Source organism: Lactuca sativa, chromosome 8 (assembly GCF_002870075.4).
Source record: "Lactuca sativa cultivar Salinas chromosome 8, Lsat_Salinas_v11, whole genome shotgun sequence".
Taxonomy (NCBI): Eukaryota; Viridiplantae; Streptophyta; class Magnoliopsida; order Asterales; family Asteraceae; genus Lactuca; species Lactuca sativa.
In genome coordinates, this window is record NC_056630.2 from 174,429,620 (window position 1) to 174,450,287 (window position 20,668).

The 20,668-nt window shown below is 39.6% G+C and overlaps 1 protein-coding gene across 1 annotated transcript; it reads right to left on the minus strand.

Annotated features, from left to right (window-relative positions):
• Positions 1-5,840: 5,840 nt before the first annotated feature.
• LOC128127880 (uncharacterized) lies at positions 5,841-7,778 on the minus strand. The gene is made up of 2 exons (XM_052766605.1): positions 7,205-7,778; positions 5,841-7,129 (listed from the first exon to the last, which is right to left on the minus strand). The coding sequence occupies exons 1-2, from the start codon at positions 7,776-7,778 to the stop codon at positions 5,841-5,843; spliced, it is 1,863 nt and encodes a 620-aa protein (XP_052622565.1).
• Positions 7,779-20,668: the final 12,890 nt, after the last annotated feature.

Consider the following 20,668-nt stretch of genomic DNA (forward strand, 5'->3'; position numbering starts at 1 on the left):
ATGCCTCCATAGCTGTAACGACATAGAGCGGGATCAGTTGGTCTTTGGAACCTAGACCATTTTGAAACTAGGTTGACCTTTGTCATCAATGCAAGGTACTCTCTCCCTTGACATGTCCTTCTTATCACAAATAGAAGATGAAGAAATATTACTATCATTAGGTGATTTGGGAGATTGAACCTTTGGTACCCATCTGTAGTCGGGTTTAACTCATTTCTTGTTTGATCTGATGGGTGCCTCAGCACTTGATTTTGAACTTGAAGTTGATATTCGAGATGACTTTGATTTTAGTTTCACTGGAGCATCTCATGGATTGGGCTTCTTCGCTGTCATTCCCTTCTTGTTCTTGGGAGTTGGATTCTTGGCCTTGTGGGTTTGATTCTTGGCCTTCTGTGCATTCTAGTTATCATTGTTTGAACGTAGCCTAGAAGGGCTTTTTTGGGGTATCTCCCTCTTGGTGCATTTTGCCACCCTTGTGCATAGTGTCCAGGTTTTCCACAGTGAAAAAATGTCTTTTTCTTCACTGGGAAGTTGTTTCTTCCTGCCCCTAGTGGCGTACCATTGCCTTGTCTCTGATTGTTCCCACAAGTTGCAACACGCACTCTATTTAGCTTGAAATGGTGGCCTGTATTTATCAATAGGAGGTTGATCAGAAGCAACTGACTTAGATGCGACAAATTCAGGGTTCAAGGAGACATTTGTTTGTCCAGTAGTTTTTCTCCTTATTCTCATCTTCCGCTACTTTAACTGCACAAGAAGTAGATGCATCAATATTCTTCACCTCAACACCCTCAGTTGGCTCTAAATGTTCAGTCTTAACTGAAGCTGGTGCAGGGCTTGGCCATACTTAAGGTGTGCTTCATTTTCTATTTCTTACTTAGTCAGAGGGGTGAATGTGTAAGTTTGATGCAAAGTAGGAGGAGCACTTTCATACCCTAGACCCTTTTTTGGTTATCTTTAAATTTAAAACAGTTGTCAATCATGGACACAACTACCTCACTTGATACATTAAATTTCTTAAAGTTGAATTCAGCATCAATATATTTTTCTTTTAATGCATCAAGTTCGACAGTCATAGCAGTAAGATCTTTCTGAAGATATCTATAATGGACACATTTGTTGTTGTAGTCCTCCTGCAATTTTCTAAAGTCCTTAGTTTTGGCGTCTAGTTGTTCTTTTAATGGTTTCTGGCCATTCCTAAGTTGGTACCCCTCATATTTAAGTTCCTCATTTTCTATTTATAATAAATCGATGTGTTCTCGTAAATTTTTAACATTATCAATGCATGCTTGAGAACATGAAATTTTAATGACCGGGATGTTTGACGAACTCATTGTTTACCAAAAATGCTCTTTGACTAAAAACTCAAAAGTTAACCTTTAAAGTCAAATTTAAGAAGTCAAACTTAAAAGTCAAACTAAAAAGTGAAACTAAAAAACTAAATTTGAAATTTTGAAGGTTAAACGAAAATGTCAAAGTTTAAAGTCAAAGGTCAAACTTGAAATTCAAACTCAAAATTTTAGAAGTCAAAAAAAAAAAAAAACCAAAATTTTAGGTTGAAAATGAAAATGAAAATAAAATATATATTTTTGGGCTGAAAGTCTAAAAAATGCAAAATTGGAATCGAAGATATTGTATTTGAATTAAATCTGGAAGGCGTATACCATCTAGCAAGCTAGATCGGTTGGAAAGGCGGAGGGTTGAGGAATCAGGGGACCTAGGTTCGAAACTTGGCAACCCCAATTAAGTGAACATTGATGCAAGGATGACGCGTGCGAGGACTCCTGCTGACCGGGAACACATATAACATGACTGAAAAATACAATTACCTAGAAAAGCAAAGTATAAACCATATTTTTAACCCAACAGAGACTAATTAAATATATGGGGATTTATTTGGTAAATCAATGATGCTTATAGTGTGGGCCAATGGTTATTTAGGATGGGCTAAACCATTATGGTAGTCCATGGAGGTTTAACCCATGGACCCTAGGTAATACGAAATGTCATGGGCACTAGGTAATACGAAATGTCATTTAGGGCATTCAAAAAGTACATTACCCAAATCAACCCAATTACCAACCCCCTCCAATGTACCAAAACTTGATGGGATGTCAAGCCCACCAAGCAAATTACACCTTTTGATTGCTAAATAAACATAATATAATGGTAAAAAGGGGTATCGATCCTCGGGGAAATGGTTGTATTTAATTACCAATGCAATTCAATAGAACTAGTGAAATTAAACTAATTAACTAAAATTAAACTAAAAGGGGTATTTTTTGATAACTTGAAAACTAAAATATTTGAATAACTAAAAACCTTGCAATTAAGCAAGCTGATGAGATGCTCAAAGGTTGGGAATAATTGGTTAACTAAGGCAATTCAACACAATGAACATTTGTGTGTTTATCATTAGGATCTAATACAAAGCTTATCCTTCATCCCAAATTGGTTATAGCAATCATGAAGCATGATATGCCAAGATTCCTCATAGGTAGTATGGAGGTTGGGGAAGCCAACAACACACCTTCTTAATTAAGATCAAAAGTCAATTGAAGCAATGAATCCCAAGAAATCAATTAGCCTTAAGAATGAAGGAATCCCCAATTCCTAGAGGATGTCAAATGCTTACACATCCATAAATGAGATATGATTCATAAGCTAGAGATGATTTCTACCATCATAAAGCCTTTGTTCTAGATAAATTCAATGATCCAATGCAAAATCAATGAAATAAATCAACCATTGCTCAATCAAATACTAAGCTCATGATCAAAACATCAAATAAGCATAAGAATTGCAAACTAGAATCATAAACATGGAATAAATTGATAATCAACATAAATCCTTCAAAACCCACAAACATTCATTGGTTTTCAGCCAAAGTCAACCAAATAAGAGTATCAGCCACTCATGGAAACAAAGTAACAAGAACAATAATCTAATTGCATAAAGAAACTACCTACGATTTGGAAAGATGAATGGAAATGGTTTCTATCTCCCAAAATCGCCTCTTGCAGGTCTCCAATGGTGGAAAATCTTGAAATAGCCTCTAGATCTGATCCCCAAGGGTTATGGCAAGCCAAATGACCAAAATGCCCAAACTGGGCAGTTGTGCGGGTACCCGTGCAAATGTTGCAGTAATGCTATTGGTCCACCAAGCCACTCCACCCTTCCACTACCAAAGATTCCTTTGGTCCCCCCTCCTTGTCCATGTAATTTGAAATGCACCAATCATCATTTAGCCACCAAATGGATGCTCCAAGCCCAAAATTTGAATTTTATGATCCATCTTCACAAGCCCAAATAATCCAAGCCAATAACTTTCAAAGCCCAATTCTTCCTCTTTGATTCCGCCAAGCCCAATAATGCCTCGGGAGCCCATTAAGCTCGTCTCTAATCAACCCGAAACCGCAACAAGCACCGAAAAACCTATAAAATATCTCATGCAACATAACAAGCACCCGGTACGATCCATACTAAAGAAAAATAAATAAAATACAATGCATTAATGATAAAAAGATATAAAAATCTAAAATAAACTAATAAAAATAAGGAAATAAAATAAGCTATCAAATCACCCCAAGCTTAAACCTAACTTGTCCTCAAGTTAGAACAAGACTAAAAATGAGCTCGGGATGAACTATCTAAAAAGGAAAAAGAAAGATACCATAGAACTTGGTCAACATCAGTCAACATGGTCAGAATTAGTCCTTCAATGGACCCTATGCATCTTCAAAATGTTCCCCGCTTTAGAACCACAAGACACATTCTCAACCACTTGATGGGCGAATAGATCACGGTTGGATGTGGTCGCGGTGTGCAAGACAAAAGAAACAGAGATGCGCCCAGTGGGGGCACTTTAAATCACCAATGTATACCATAGTGCACGAAGGAAAGACGCCTCTTCACACACTATGATTCCTACATTTGTCAGGCCAAAGTGTATAATAATGAAATAGGGGTTTGTAGCATGGCCTCCGGGCAAACATCCGGTTTCATAGGCTTCTCCCTTGTACTGTCCTTTACAGTCTACCGTCTCATCGTCGGGGCCTTTTCTCACTAAAAATCAAAAATAAAATAAAATAATAAAAACTCTACTTAACCTAAATCTCAACTTAACAACCTAAATCTTCAATCTTGAACTTCTGTTAATGGATCGTCAATCACATTTGCTGCTAGACATTTTTTTTTTGTTTTTGCAAACTAGATATATAACATAAGTCTTGAACTTGGAATCTTGTTCTTCTTTTTGTGTTGCTCTCTTTCTTCATTTTTCTTCTTTTTTTTGTTGCTTTTCTTGAATCATCTTTAATAGGCTCTTATTTTCTTCACTTTTTCAAATTTCTTCATTCTTTGTGTTGCTTCTTGGAAGGTCTAAGGAGTTTCACCAAGTAACATAGGACTACAATAGTGAAAATTGAGTGATAGATAGAGGCTAATATGAACACCTAATGATCATTGACAATGTGCCAAGATCAACTAAAAAGGGTGGGGAATGACTCAAAAAATGGGTGTTACCGAAAAGAATTGGTCCCAAAAGATGTGAATTGGGGGACCCACTTCAAAGTTCATCAAGCACCTCAATGCAAGGTGTGATAAACAAAATCTATCTAACTATCTATTCTAGACCCCTAGAAAAATGATAACCTATCCTAAAAAGGCGGTGAGAATCTAACTAACTAAGGCTCGGACGAGACTCGGGAGTACTAAGGGTTACTCCCCCCAAAACCAAGATGCAAGTCTTCAATGTCTTCAATGTCTTCAAAATACCTTACCGGGCTAGTCTTTGCTCGCACACATTGGCATGACCAACCACATCCCTCCGCACCTAGACCCAATCAAGCTACCTGCATCTAACCCCCACACAATAGGTCTCAAAGTGGTCTGTGAGGCTTAAAACGTGTCCCATTCATCAAATACAAGGAATTCCATATCAAGACCCGGGACCAATCTATGATTCAATACTTATGACTCGGCGCTATGGTACCTGTAGGGATGAGAAGACAAGAGAGAACAAAAATGCATGAACCTAACCTAGAATGCATCTAAAAAGTATGAAAATTAGAAAAGAAAGAAAGAAAATATGCAATATTTTTGAATTTTTTATGCAATTTTTATGAATGCCCTAAATGACTAACTCTAAATGCAACTATATACAACCTAAATGCAATAAAAATAAAAGATTAAATTACCTCACCCCAAGCTTAAAATTAAGCATTGTCCTTAATGCTTAGGATGAGAGTAAGGAAGGATCATACCGGGATCAAGGTGGAGGAGGCCCACGAGGACGGTATGGAAGCAACACATGGGTCGCATAATGATGCTTGGACGGAGTTCTTGACCGCCTAAAGACACATGGATGAAAGCTTGGTCGGGCAAAGGACACATATGAAATGGCTTGAAATTTTCTTATGAAATGACATATTTGCGCGGGTACCCTCGCAAACTTTGCGCGGGTGGGGGGCAGCCGCGCGCACACATCAGAATACATCCCATGTTGGGGTAATTTGGAACTCGGAATCAGCGCAGCTGGGGGTCGGTCGCGCAATGGCTGCGCGGGCACCCGCGCGCAGGAATCAGAGAGCACCCCATGTTGGTGTAATTTGGAACTCGGGACCTGCGCAGCTGGGGTCGGTCGCGTAAAGTCTGCGCGGGCACCCGCGCAAAAGTCAAATTTTTGGAAATTTTCAAACTTCACCAAAATCACTAGAAGACTTCTATATGCTTATTTTTAGGCCAACTTCAAGTTTAGAAACACCCAAAACTTCAAGCGGAGATTATTTATTCACAATGCATTTATTTAACGTCTTTGCCAAGAGATAGCCCCGCTTTCGTCAACCTTCGTAAATCGGTGTTTCCATTGTTATGTTGTCGAATTCTCCTGTGTCAAAGCCTTCATAAAATAGTTTCAAATGGTGCCCATTCACTTTGAAGATTTGTTTTGTTTCCAAACTCTTGATTTCAAACACACTAGGATCAAACACTTTTATAACAATAAAAGGTCCATGCCATCGAGATCGCAATTTTCCCGGGAATAGCTTTAAGCGTGAATGATAAAGAAGAACTTTTTGACTCGGAATAAAGTGTTTTTGGGTTATGTGCTTGTCATGAAATGCCTTTTTCTTCTCATTGCACCTTTTGAACCTTTTAATTATCTTCTTCTTGACCACTTCCATCATTGGAGGATCCAATCTTCTTTGAGGTTCCCTCTTAGGATTACAATCATCTTCCATGATTATCTTGTCTGTGCATACATTAGGGATTATCTTATTTATTGGCTCAGTCACATCAACCCGATACAATGGAGAAATGTTACTAGGGTACCTCATTCCTTCAAAGATGTTGAAGTGAATGGTTTCTCCATCAAACTCCATAGTTATCTTTCCTTTATGGACATCAATGATTGTGTGAGCGGTATGCATGAAAGGTCTTCCAAGGAGGATCATAGATGATTTGGAAGGAGTCTTCTCTTTAAGATCAATGACATAAAAATCCGTCGGAAAAACAAGTTGATTAACTTGTACTAACACATCCTCCAACACTCCTCTTGGAGACACACTTGACTTGTCTGCTAATTGAATGATTACTCCAGTTTCTTCCAAAGGTCCAACATTGAGAGATTGAAAAACCGAATATGGCATCACATTGATCGAGGCTCCAAGATCTAGCATGGCACTTTCGACATTCAAATCACCAATGGTACAAGGGATAGAAAATATCCCCGGATCCTTGCATTTGGGAGGTAACTTCTTTTGGATAACCGCAGACACATTTGCATTAACTTGAATCTTTTCATTTGCCTTGAGTTTTCTCTTCTTGGTGCGTAAATCCTTGAGGAATTTTGCATAACTTGGAATTTGCTTAATAGCATTCAATAGTGGAATGTTGATTTGGACCTTGCGGAAAGTTTCAAATAATTTATTTTCTTCTTCTATCTTCTTGGAAAAGGCTAACCGGGAAGGGAAGGGAGGTCGTATGATCAATGGTTTGATGGGTTTGTTGGAAGGATTGGGTTGATCAACATTTGGCACAACCGGTTCCTTTGGAGTAGGTTCAACCTTTGAATTCTCAACAACAATAACCTCATATTCTTCTTCTCTTGAAACTCTTTTAGGGTTGCTTTCTCCAAGTGTTTTGCCACTTCTCAAAGTTATTGCACTCACATTGGGGTTCTTCTAGGTTTGAGATGGAAGTCTACCCCTTTGTTCTATCTTGTTGATAGCGGTTGCCAAGTCTCCAATTTGTGCTTGAATGTTGGAGAAAGTATTCTTGGTTTCTTGTTGAAATTGGGTTTGGCTTTGAGCAAGAGAAGTGACAATTTCTTGAAGGCTCATTTGATGGGTACCAATTGATTGGCCTTGTTGTGGAGGTTGTTGGTAATTTGGAGGGTTATAAGACTTTTGTGGATATGGAGGTTTTTGGGATTGGTATTGTGGATGTTGGGGTCTCATCAAAAGATTTGGTGGATTTTGCTTTGGTGGATAAGGGTTGTTTTGGTTATTCCTCCAATTTGGGTTGAAATTGTTTTGAAATCTCGTGGGTCTTGGTTGACTTTGATATCCGCCAATTGCATTCACATCTTCCAGTTCACTTCCAAGTGTGGGACACTTATCCGTATAATGGCCCGTCATTGCACAAGTGCCACACACCATCAATTGTTGACCACTTTCCACCACCATTTGACTTAGCACATTAGTCAAATCCAAGAGCTTTGATTCCAAGTGTTGAGTGTTGCTAACTTCACCAACCACTTGTGTAGAATTTCTCTTCATGTCATTTCGAGTCCCAAAATTCCTTTGATTTTGAGAAATGGTACCAAAAAGTAATCGGATCTCGTGAGGGGTTTTGTTGAAGATGTCACCACCACTTGAAGCATCAATCATCCTCCGATCTTTTTCATTCATACCCTCATAAAATTGTTGAAGAAGTAGTTGTTCGGGTATATTGTGTTAAGGACAACTTGTACACAAATTATTGAAGCGCTCCCAAAAATCATGAAATGTTTCATTTTCCCCTTGACGAATCCCCAAAATGTCACTTCGTTGGCTTGATATCCGGGAGGTGGGATAGAATTTGCTATTGAAGGCCTTGAGTAACTCTTCCCATGTGTGAATTGATCCCGGTGGTAAGTTGAATAACCACTCTCTAGCTTTGTCTTCCAAGGTAAGCAGGAAGGCGGTTAACGTGAAATCATCCAATGTCACATTGTCGGGCAACATGCTAACACATATCATATGAAATGACTTCAAATGCTTTTGAGGGTCTTCTCTATCCAAACCATGGAACTTGGTAAGTTGATGGATGAAACTTCACTTCAATTCAATCCCTCGGCGGTTTGCGGGATAAACAATAGCAAGAGGTGTATGTGTAACATCCGTTTCCATCATTTGTCTAAGTGTCAACTCTTGAGGGGGATTGGGTGGAGTGGGGTTGTTGGGATTTTGTTGCAAGTAATTGGGTGGTTGATAGAACATAAAATATCAGAGACCCGCTCGAGCATACTCGCACTCGATAACACATCCCTACTTGTTCCCTAGTACCCTAAGGATTCTTACTTGGACTGCACACTGATACGGTGTCTTCGGTAGTACGGGCCCTTATACTACCGTCCACCCCACATCAGTATTCACCCCAAGTCCTCCTCCTTGGATATCGGTTCACAAGTACTCTACATCTCGCTAAAATAGGCTACCCTTCGGTAAACCTCTCATAAGCTCGTCACTTCTACCTACTCACTGTCAAGCATCTAATAGTAGCAGAAATCTTCCTAGGCTAAGGTATCAGAAATCAGGCCACTCTAGTCCTAATATGAATACCTAGCCTACTCATGCATATCATATCATAACATATTTCATCACACATAATGTAAGGGTATTTTGGGAAACACTGTTCTGGTGCTGACTGAACATACACACTGCTCCGTTTTGCCTTTTTCCAAAGTCCTTTACTCTCTTAGAAAAATTGTTTATTTTATGACAAACTTTCTCAAATCCTCAGTTTGAGTCCAGATACATCCGAAGTTGCACCTGAATCCCTCAAACCAAGGCTATGATACCAACTTGTAACGACAAAATTTTCAAAACAATTTTTCATTTTTAAATAATATTTTCAATCACTAAAAACAATATCCAACAATTGTATCCAATGTCATCATAATAAGCAAATCTCAGAATCTCAAAAGATCTTAAATACATAAATCCTCTCAGTGTGTACAGATCATACCGGCGCCTTCCCGTGATCCTCATTGGTACCTGAAACACATAACACAACACTGTAAGCATAAATGCTTAGTGAGTTCCCCAAAATACCACATACAACACATACGACTTTCCAGGCCATAACTATGTGGGACCCTCCGGTCCGAGTGTCTCAGGGGACTTCCGTCCCAAATCCCAGTAGACCTTACGGTCCTACCCATATCGACCTTCCGTTCTGTAACCTCCTAACCTTCCAGTCCATGTCCTCTCGACCTTCCGGTCCATATCATCTTGACCATCCGGTCCTTATCATACACAGCATACATAACATATACATATCACATACCAGCATATAGCATATATATCTCATAGCATATAAGACCTTCCGGTCACACATAGGTACCCTTCCAGGTACAATATAGTGAGAAGACTCACCTCGGGTGACTCGGAAATCACGAACTTGGTAAAACCCGGTCTATCCTCCGCCTAATCACATGGAATAAGCACTCTAATTAATACCATTCTCAAGGCAAGACTATTGCCTCTCTTAGCACTCTAAGAAGGGTAAAAGACCATCTTACCCCTCTCATGGTTCAAAGACCCTAAAGTTGACCAAACCCTAAATGTCAACAAAAGTCAGCTCTCTGAGTTACGCTGCGCGTACCAAACCTATACGCTGGGGGTACCCGGCGACCTCACAGAAACGGGGAACACGACACCCTATGCCGTGCGTATTGGGATTACGCCCCGCGTAACTCCCAGTTCCAGACTCCTTAGCTCTTGGGGTCTTAAACAGTTAAGACACACGTCCAACTTCTAGATCTGACCATTTCTAAGCCTCTTAATCCATAAAGTTCTTGACTTTAAGCCTTTGTATGGCTGGACAAGTCACTAACACCCAAAACATTCCATTTCCAACCTTAGAAAAGCTCATAACTCAAGCATGACCCCATAACAACGACCAAGTTGGGATTTTTATTGATCTATAACACAAACATCACTGAAATGGGACAGATCTAGGTCCATGGAGTCCCTTACACTCATAAAGTCTCCACCTTTGAGAGTTTTAACCCTAGAAATGGTCAACGCTACACCAAACCAAAATAAAGAGGAAAGTTTTGAACTTTATACGTCTAGATGAAGCTCCTTCCTCTGAAGATCTCATATCCAAAATTGCACTTCAAGCCCTAGCCTCCACAAGCTCCTATCCTTCTTCTTCACCAACACACCAAGGAACTTTTAGTTCAAAACACTCACACACAAGATTATGGATGAAGGAAGGCTCTCTTAGGGTTTCACTCTCAGATATGGTGGCTAAGGAATAAGCCTTAGCATCCCTTATATAGTGCACAAGCCGAGTATTAGGGTTTGCATCTGGGCCCTCTATGCCCAACGTAACCCTAGGTACGCCCAGTGTACCTAGGCGAGTCCGCGTCCAAATTAAGCGCATCAGTATGCGCAGCGTACTCCCAGTACGCCCAGCCTACTCATTTGCCACAAAATTCACTCAAGGGCTAATCTTGACAACTTGACAAAAGAGAAGGGTTAAATAGCTTCACCTGAATTTCGGGATGTTACAATAATATTATAGGTTTAATAATTATATATATGTATAAGACAAGTCAGTCTTACCGTTAGTAGGTTTAATATATATATATATATATATATATATATATATATATATATATATATATATATATATATATATATATATATATATATATATAAGACAAGGGGGTATAAGGTTACTGCCTATAAAATGGCAGTTTAATGGGTGTCCACTTCTATGCACCGCTTCCTTGACTGGTGGAGGGTCGTTAGCCGAATGGGTTTGACAGGACCTTTAAAACTATAATGAAATACTAAGTAACTACACACTTATAAATTCCAAATCTTAGTTACTTAGCAAAAATGTGAATTCGGTGCTAACCCATGAAACTGCACTTTCCACCTTGTTAAGTCGTTAGTGGAGCATGTGTGGTAAACCATCACACAAATCTGGTACTGACAGTGTATGAAAAAGGGTAGCTTGATGTTAATCATAGATCAGTGGAGCGTGTGTGTTTAACCGACACATTGATTAGGTGGTTGTAACATTGAGTGTACAAAGCTAATTTGCATGGTTATTCACACCTTGTTTGTGATCCTCGGTATCCAAGTAACAAATTTGAAGGGCACAATCGAGATTTAAACATGCCATTGAAAAGTTCAATGAATCTCAAAGGATCTAGGAATTTCAATTCACTTAAAACCTAAAATTCTTTTTCGTTTTTCGTGGTGGGAATTGGTAAATCGTCATTTACCGACCTTCAAGTAGTTTACAATTGGATAATGGCATCCCTCTTCCGAATTGTAAATTATTGTGTTGGGTCCTAGCCCTAATATTTCATTTGGGTGTTATATTAAGGACTTAAATCAACTAACTTGAATTTATCCCTTGTAGATGTCTAGTTCAGACAACTATAGTCTTCGTAAATCTTTTGGAACAAGCTTTCTTCATGAAGATGATGTTCCACGATTGGATCGTGGACGTGGTAATCATACTTCACTTCCTCCACCTCCTCGAATTATTTTCCCTGGCCCACACTCGAAGACTTGAAAAGTTCAGTGTGACATCCCCATTTTTACGGCCAGAAAAGACCAATTTTGTTTATGATTTATAAAAATCAGAGTATCTCTTTTAATAACAATGTTGCGGAATTTGTTCGCAGAAAAACATGATAATCGCGTTATCAAAGCATTTCTAAAAAATATATTTTTATTAACTTCTAAAACATTTGGGATGTCATCGTCAATACATAAACATAAGCATAAACAGAACTTACATTTATTTACACTAGTGATCTACATCTCTTTTAAATCTCTCAGTGTAATGTAACTCCATATGGACACCTGTGATACAAATAAAATGAGTGGGTCAGGTTGGCAAGCCTTGTGAGTACATAGGGTTTTCAAACCACAATAATATAATTACTATATTTAAACATCAAATAATCAACCTAATTTCCCATTCCCATTATCTTCTTAAGGACTTACCCTAAGGTTCAGCTATTTATCATTCAATCATTCCTAAGGATTATCCTAAGGAATATGTACGAAGTCCATTGTTTTCAATGACACACCTGTCAAGCACAGCTACTAGTTCTATCACTTAGGCGCCACTGCCAGAATTGGGACATTTTCTATGAGGTGCTTCTGCCGGTATTGACCTTTAAACGCTACTGCCATGGTCATTACGCTCCGTATTAGGCGCAACTGCCGATACTGTCCTTAGAGCACAGCTGCTAGGACGTTTACAGTAGATCTAAAATATATATGGGTTGTGGCGCAGCTGCCAGTGCTCATCTATAGGGTACTAGGTCCACTGCTGCCAATTTATACCTATAGGGCACTAGGTCCGTACTACTAATGTTCCTCTATTTTAGCTTTTATCCCTCATCATTCATCTAGTTATGTTTTACACAACATATTTTGTATATATAAAATACTTTATACAGCTTACATCATTTAAAACATGTATAAAAATCTTTCATCAACATAGACATCAAGTATTCAGACAATATGCACACATAGCACATAATTTATATTAAAATACTTCATATCTATGTGTAAGATGAAAGGGGCTATGCACTCACACGAAAAGGTGGTGATTCTGCCTTCGAATAGCGCTTCGTTATCTCAAAACAATTATCCCTCGATAAAACCTAGTATAATTATCACTAGGGTTTAACCTAATGTTAACCGTGACTAATTAATAGTCTAGCTATTATTATTCTTATTACTATATAAGCGTTAAACAACACTCTATAAAACTCATAATAATAGCCCAAATAATTATTTTAAGGTCCTAATAATGTTACTATATTAAAACATAAGCTATACTAAAGATAGGTTATGCGTAGCTCACTTACAGCAGGTTTTTCTCAAAACCGGGCTCTGCTGGAGCAGCGTTCTCGAGCCGAAAGGCTCTTCTTTTTGAAGCCGTCGGACACTCCAGGGCTTCCGCCTCGTGCTAGGGAGGTTCCCTAGGCGTTCGGGGGGTTTTAGGGCTTAGAGAGAGAGAGAGAGAGAGTATAGAGAGATAAATGAAGGGTTAAGGTGTGAGGAATGAAGGAGAGGGGAGTTTCTATTTATAGGAAACTGGAGGGTCACTCACGTTGTGAATTTTTGATATTCGCGTCGTGAGCCAGGCTAGCTACAACCAGGCACAGCCTCGTGCTGACACGTGGCATCGCACACAGGGTGGAAATCAGCTGATTTTCAAAAATTCATAACTTTCGCTTACGAACTCTGTTTTCGACGTTCTTTATATCCACGCATATGTAAAAACAAGTTCTACAACTTTAATTTAGACTCCGTCAGCTAATTCTTGATCGATCTTAAATTTAACAGTAGGAGGAGATTAGACTGCTAAATGACCGCGAAGAATTCGTAACTCCTTCATACGGAATCCGTTTTCGTCTATCTTTTTACCATTGAGTTCCTATTAATGAGATCTTCAACTCTCATTTAGTTCGCGTAAGGCAAAAAACTTCTTGAACTAAAATTCGAGTTTCGGGCTGTGCACTGCTAAGTCGAATCTTAGAAAAATCATAACTTCCTCATACAAAGTCAGATTTGGGCATTCTTTTTTTTTTTTTGTATGTTCTCAGTTTAATGAATACTACAACTTTTGTTTAGATCACTAAGGCTAAAAAGTCCTCTATCTTAAATTCATTATTTACGTCTCCCGGTGTCGTGCCGGTTTTGCCGAAAAACTTTGATGGGTCATAACTTCTTCGTTATAACTCGGATTTCGGCGTTCTTTATATGTAATGAAACCTTGATACACATTATACAACTTGGTTAAGATTATTTATTCTAAATAATCTTTTGTCGAAAAGTCATTTTCGACCCCTATTATCTCTAAGTTAACTAGCTCGGATCTGCGAGCGTTATAATTTTCTCCCCCTTTGGATGATTAAGTCCAGGAATCATCAACAAAACATGGAAGTATAATGACTCCATAAGTTATATCTTCATCCTAGGTAATAATCGTAACTTCTATGTTTCTTCAAACGAGTATCTAACTCTAAGTCTTCCTGACTGCAGCGGTGCTTAATCTTGCACCTGCTCCCTATCTCACGTTAGACTCCAAATGATGACCTTCAAGTAACAATCTCGATCCTTACTGGAGACTCCTTCTTCTTCTTAACAACTTAAGATAAGTTGTTTGATTTCCACAATAGACCGATGGATCATGTTCCAATGACTTATCATTGTGTGTCGCAACGCTTACACTTAGGTCTCTTAGAGTCAAATTTCGGAATGGAATACACTTTCCTTCATGTTCTAATGTGATATAATCACATTCTAGCATATAGTATTTCTAGCTACAAGCTTCTTTAACAACTATCGTGATACTTCTACTAATCGCTTTGATTATCTTTTTTTTCAATCTTCCAGCTTATGTCAGATGCTACATCGAAATTGGCTCCCTGAACCATGTAACATACTCATCGTAGTGGGACTCAATTTGATATGGCCACTAGGGTCGGGATAACAACAATCTTCTTAGTCATTACCGAAACAATGGTAACGACATACTTGAATAAAACGAAATCAATTACTAGTTTTTTGGTAAACTTGTGACTTTCCCTGATCCATGTGTAGGTCCTGTGCTTCCGGTAGTATAGGCCTCTACTACCATTCACACATAGTCATACTCGTCCCAAGTATTGTCCCGCAGTTTTCCATGTCACCATACAAGAAAATCACATAACAGCTTAACACATCAAATATCAAAAGGAAGGTTTTTATATTATTCCTTGAAATGTTTACGTAGGTGTTCAAGTTCAGCCTAGACTATGCCTCTAACAGGCTACATCGCGAGGTACTATCTACACGACTACTTCATAACTCGATCTTTGGATGTCAAGCCTTCACTCCTGAATCCTCGCATTGTCATCTGCTTCGTTAAGGATCATTTGAAATGTTGTCGCCTTTGGATTTGGCGGCACATTTGGCTTTGTAGCCCCGTCTCTCTTTGGGCAGTCTTGCTTGAAGTGCCCTTCCTCGTTACATCCATAACACACCCTTTTATTGAATGTACACTCGTTGGCATAATGCCCATGCTTCCCACACTTGAAACAAGTCACCTCCTCACTGCATTTTCCAAAGTGTTTATTTTTGAACTTCTCGCACCATCTTTCTTCACTCCCTCCTCCTCTAAACTTCCTTGTACTGGACTTGCTTCTCTCATCGGGCTTCGCAGACCCCTCAAACTTCCTCTTTTCGCCAACCTCGGTCTTGATGGTGGCTCTTCCCTTGATCATCTCCTCAACCGACTTGGCAGCCCAGATAGCTGCCTCCAAAGTAGGTGCCTGGCGTACTGGCACTGCATATTCCCATGGAAGTCCTTTAGTGTACTTGTCAATTTTTGTCAACTCATCCGGAACAAGACATAAGGCGAACTCCATCTTCTCTGTGAAGTTGTTTGTGTATTCATCAACAGACATGCTTCCTTTCTTCATGGTAAGGAATTGGTTTTCTAGCTCGAGCAGATTTTGGGCTGAGCAGTACTTACATTTGAACTGCACCAAAAACTCTGCTCACGTCAGTTGCACGGGCTCATTGTGGCTTAGTGTGTTCCCCAGAGTGTTCCACCAACGAACCGTGCCTTCTCTGAACTGGCGTACCACAAACGTGGTTTGTAGTTTGCCTCTGCAACCACCCGTCATGAAAGCTAACTCCATCTCCGAGATCCAATCCATGACCCCGATCGGATCTTCCTTTCAAGTGAAAGTCGATGACTTGCAAGTTATAAAATCCTTGTACTTGCATCCATTCCTCTCGACTCTGTCATCTTGGTTTTTTTGTCAAACTATTGGTGGGTTGACTTGACCAACGGTTCCACTGTAGTTCCCTTCCTCAGTCCGCCCTTCGTTCAACTTGGGTTGTTCGGTCTGTATGGTCTCTTCCTCTCGATTTTGTTGGAGCAAACGTCTGGTTTCCTCCATTTGACGATCCAACGTCGCCTGGATCATCGCTTGCATTCCGGCCATCGTTATTGGCTCAGCAGTGGCTACCACAACTGGTATTTGCTCAATCACTGGGGGCTGATCTCGGTTTCCATTTGCATTCACGTTTCCGCTACGGGTCCTTGCCATCATGATCTATACACCGAATAAGGTGAATCTAGATCTTTATTTAGGATTGATGTTTAAATCATCCTTATCACCCCGAAATGATTATATGCTAGTTCTAACATCGTAGTTAATCGCTTAGAATCCTAAACACATAAGCTTTCCAGATCCGGTCGGCAATAGACCATAGATCCGAACAAATAACAGCATACCAGGCACAAACATTTAGCGCATAAAAGCATTTTAGGCACAATTCCTAAAGTAAGCTAGTGCTCACACCTCACAATCATCGCTTAGCATTCTAAGTTTAAGTCTAGAAATAAATCCATATTCCTAGTTCGCTTAAACTAATGCTCTGATATCAACTGTGACATCCCCATTTTTACGGCCAGAAAAGACCAATTTTGTTTATGCTTTATAAAAATCAGAGTATCTCTTTTAATAAAAATGTTTCGGAATTTGTTCCCAGAAAAACATGATAATCACGTTATCAAAGCATTTCTAAAGAAATATATTTTATTCAGTTTTAAAACATTTCGGATGTCATCATCAATATAGAGACATAAGCATAAACAGAATGTAGCACCTGGTTCCTGGTACGTAAAAATTAATCTATATATTTTGCATTTTGGCCTTGGACTCGGCGAGTTGCAGGCCAAACTCGCCGAGTAGAGACGGGTTTGGGAGCACGTTTAAGTCGGCGACTCGGTGAGTCCACATTCTGGACTCGGCGAGTCCCTGCTGTCTGATCAAACCCTAAATTTCAAGGGTTTGCACCCTTTTTAAACCAAACTTATGCGCCCTAACCTCGCCCCCTTCACCCTCAGAGCTCCCAACATCGTCCAAACCCTTATTCCTTGAGAGATTGAAGTGTTTTGGTGTGTTTCTTGAAGATTTTGAGAGAAGAGAAGAGTAAATCAAGAAGAGAAGAAGGAGGCCAAACATCTTGGTGTTATTTCAAGTGATTCCCTTAAGGTATAACTCAGTTTCCCTATGTTTTCATTCTTCTAGACCTTTATAGCTTCATTAAAGTCCTTCTTGAGCCATTTCCAAGCTTGATTATGAATTAGGGTTTGTAATAAGTTGATTAACCATTAGATCTAGGCATGATTGAGCTCCAGGAGCTTAGATCTACTGCCTTTATGGAGCCATATTGCATGAAAGCCCTAGATCTCCTCTTTTAGTGCAATTTGAGCCCTAAAACTTTCATTAGCGTTTATTTACACGAAAATTTGGAAACTTTGCGTGTTAAACAGGCCCTAGAAACCTAGATCTATGTATGGCATGAGCTAGATCCAAGCAAAATCGAATATTTAGTGTTTGCATGCGACAGACTCGGTGAGTCGTTCATCGGACTCGGCGAGTCGAGTCGCGAGTCCACGAGTTTCCCATTTGTGTGTATGCGGAGTGGAGTAGTGAGTCATGGGGTGTGACTCAGTGAGTCGGAAGCTAGACTCACCCATGAAGAAACTCGGCGAGTCAATGCCCTGATCCCGCGAGTCCAAGGCAATCTTCTTGCCTCAAGAACAGACTCGGCGAGTTGTTCATACAACTTGGTGAGTCTCAGCATAGCATGTTCTTCGAATGAAGATGAACTCGGCGAGTTATTCATACAACTCGGCGTGTAGGATGACAGACTATTGGACCTTGGATTAAAAGGAAAACTCATCGAGTCAACGCCTAACTCAACGAGTAGAGACGGGGTTATGGTCAGACAAAAGGATAAGGACTCGGCAAGTTGGCAGGCCAATTCGGCGAGTCTGGTCAACTGGAAGTTGACTTTGACTTTGACTCATGGTTCGGTCAGGGGTAAATGGTCATTTTACACTGAGGTCGGTTAGCAGTATTTGACTGGGTGTTTTGTGGGGATTTTAGTCAGAGGACTTCCGGGACAGCTGTAGAAGATAGTCAATTCCCACGCAGATCAGCAGCTACTTTGAGGTGAGTTACCTTCCAGTAGCGGTGGGTCTACGACCACAATGCCGGCCCACCAGTAGGAGTTGTATGTTAGATGATTGTCTATGTGATATCATCTGGGTTTTCTACTACCTGATATGTTATTTGCTAGCATGGTATGTTGTATGTGATGGTAGTAGAGTTCGGTCGTTAGGACCGAAGGGTAGATCGGACACCATAGATATGTCTGATAATATGTTATGTTATGATATATGTGATAGTAGCAGTAGGGGGTGAAATAGTCCCCGAGGATCGGTTGTTAGGACCGATGAGTAGTCAGCACCCCAGAATGGCCTGACATGGGTAGTCAGCACCCCAGAACGGCTTGACACGGGTAGGTTAGCACCCCAGAATGGTCGTACCAGGTAGCTCGGGCACCCCAGAATTGCCCGACAGTGTGTATGATATGTGATTGTACGGTATGTGTTAAGATGGGGGAACTCACTAAGCTTCATGCTTATAGTTTTCAGTTTTGGTTTCAGGTACCTCTTCTTCGAAGGGGAAGGAACTGGCACGGTAGCGGTACATCACACACACGCTTTGTATTCCGTACTATGGGATCCTCCTGGGATTTTGTACTCTTACAGTATTATGTTTGACAAAATGGTTTCCAGACAAGCAACATCTTTTATAAAATGATATGAACCGTGAATGTTTTAATTCTAATGTTCTGCAAATTGTATGTTTTAAAAATGAAATTTTTGTCTCCTATTTTCGGTATGTTACACAGAACTGACATTTATTTACACTAGTGATCTACATCTCTTTTAAATCTCTCAGTGTAATGTAACTTCATATCGACATCTGTGATACAAATAAACTGAGTGGGTCAGGTTGGGAAACCTGGTGAGTACATAGGGTTTTCAACCCACAATAATATAATTATTATATTTAAACATCAAATAATCAACCCAATTTCCCATTCCCATTATCTTCTTAAGGATTTACCCTAAGGATCAGCTATTTCTCATTCATTCATTCCTAAGGATTATCCTAACGAATCTGTACAAAATCCATTGTTTTCAATGACACAACTTTCAAGCACAACTGCTAGTTCTATCACATAGGCGCCGCTGCCAGAATTGGGACATTTTCTATAAGGCGCTTTTGCCGGTATTGACCTTTAAACGCTATTGTCATGGTCATTAGGCTTCGTATTAGGCGCAGCTGCCGATACTGTCCTTAGAGCACAGCTGCTAGGACGTTTACCATAGATCTAAAATATCTACGGGTTGTGGCGCAACTTCCAGTCCTCATGTATAGGGTACTAGGTCCACTGCTGCCAATGTATACCTATAGGATACTAGTTCCGTACTACTAATGTTCCTCTATTTCAGCTTTTATCCCTCATCATTCATCTACCCATGTTTTACCTAACATATTTTGTAGATATAAAATACTTTATACAGCTTACATCATTTAAAACATGTATAAAAATCTTTCATCAGCATAGACAACAAGTATAAAACAATATGCACACATAGCACGTAATTTATATTAAAATACTTCATATCTATGTGTAAGATGAAAGGGACTATGCACTCACCTGAAATGGTGGTGATTTTGTCTTCGAACAACGCTTCGTTATCTCAAAACAATTATGCCTCGATAAAACCTATTATCATTATCACTAGGGTTTAGTCTAACGTTAACCGTGACTAGTTAATAGTCTAGCTATTATTATTATTATTATTATTATTATTATTATTATTATTATTATTATTATTATTATTATTATTATTATTATTATTATATAAGCGTTAAACAACACTCTATACAATTCATAATAATAGCCCAAATAATTATTTTAAGGTCCTAATAATGTTACTATATTAAAACATAAACTATACTAAAGATAGGTTAGGCGTAGCTCACTCACAGCTGGTTTTTCTCAAAACTGGGCTCCGCTGGAGCAGCGTTCCTGAGCCGAAAGGCTCTTCTTCTCGGAGCCGTCGGGTGCTCTGGGGCTTCCGCCTCGTGCTAGGGAGGTTCCCTAGGCTTTTCGGGGGGTTTTAGGGCTTAGAGAGAGAGTATAGAGAGAGGAATGAAGGGTTAAGGTGTGAGGAATGAAGGAGAGGGGCGTTTCTATTTATAGGAGGCTGCAAGGTCACTCACGTCGTGAATTTTTTATATTCACGTCGTGAGCCAGGTTGGCTACAGCCAGGCGCAGCCTGGTGTTGACACGGGCATCGCACATTGGGTGGAAATCAGCGAATTTTCAAAAATTCATAACATTCGCATACGAACTCAGTTTTCGACGTTCTTTATATCCACGCGTAGGGAAAGACAAGATCTACAACTTTCATTTAGACTCCGTCAGCTAATTCTTGAGCAATCTTAAATTTAACAGTAGGAAGAGATTAGAATGCTAAATGACCGTGAAGA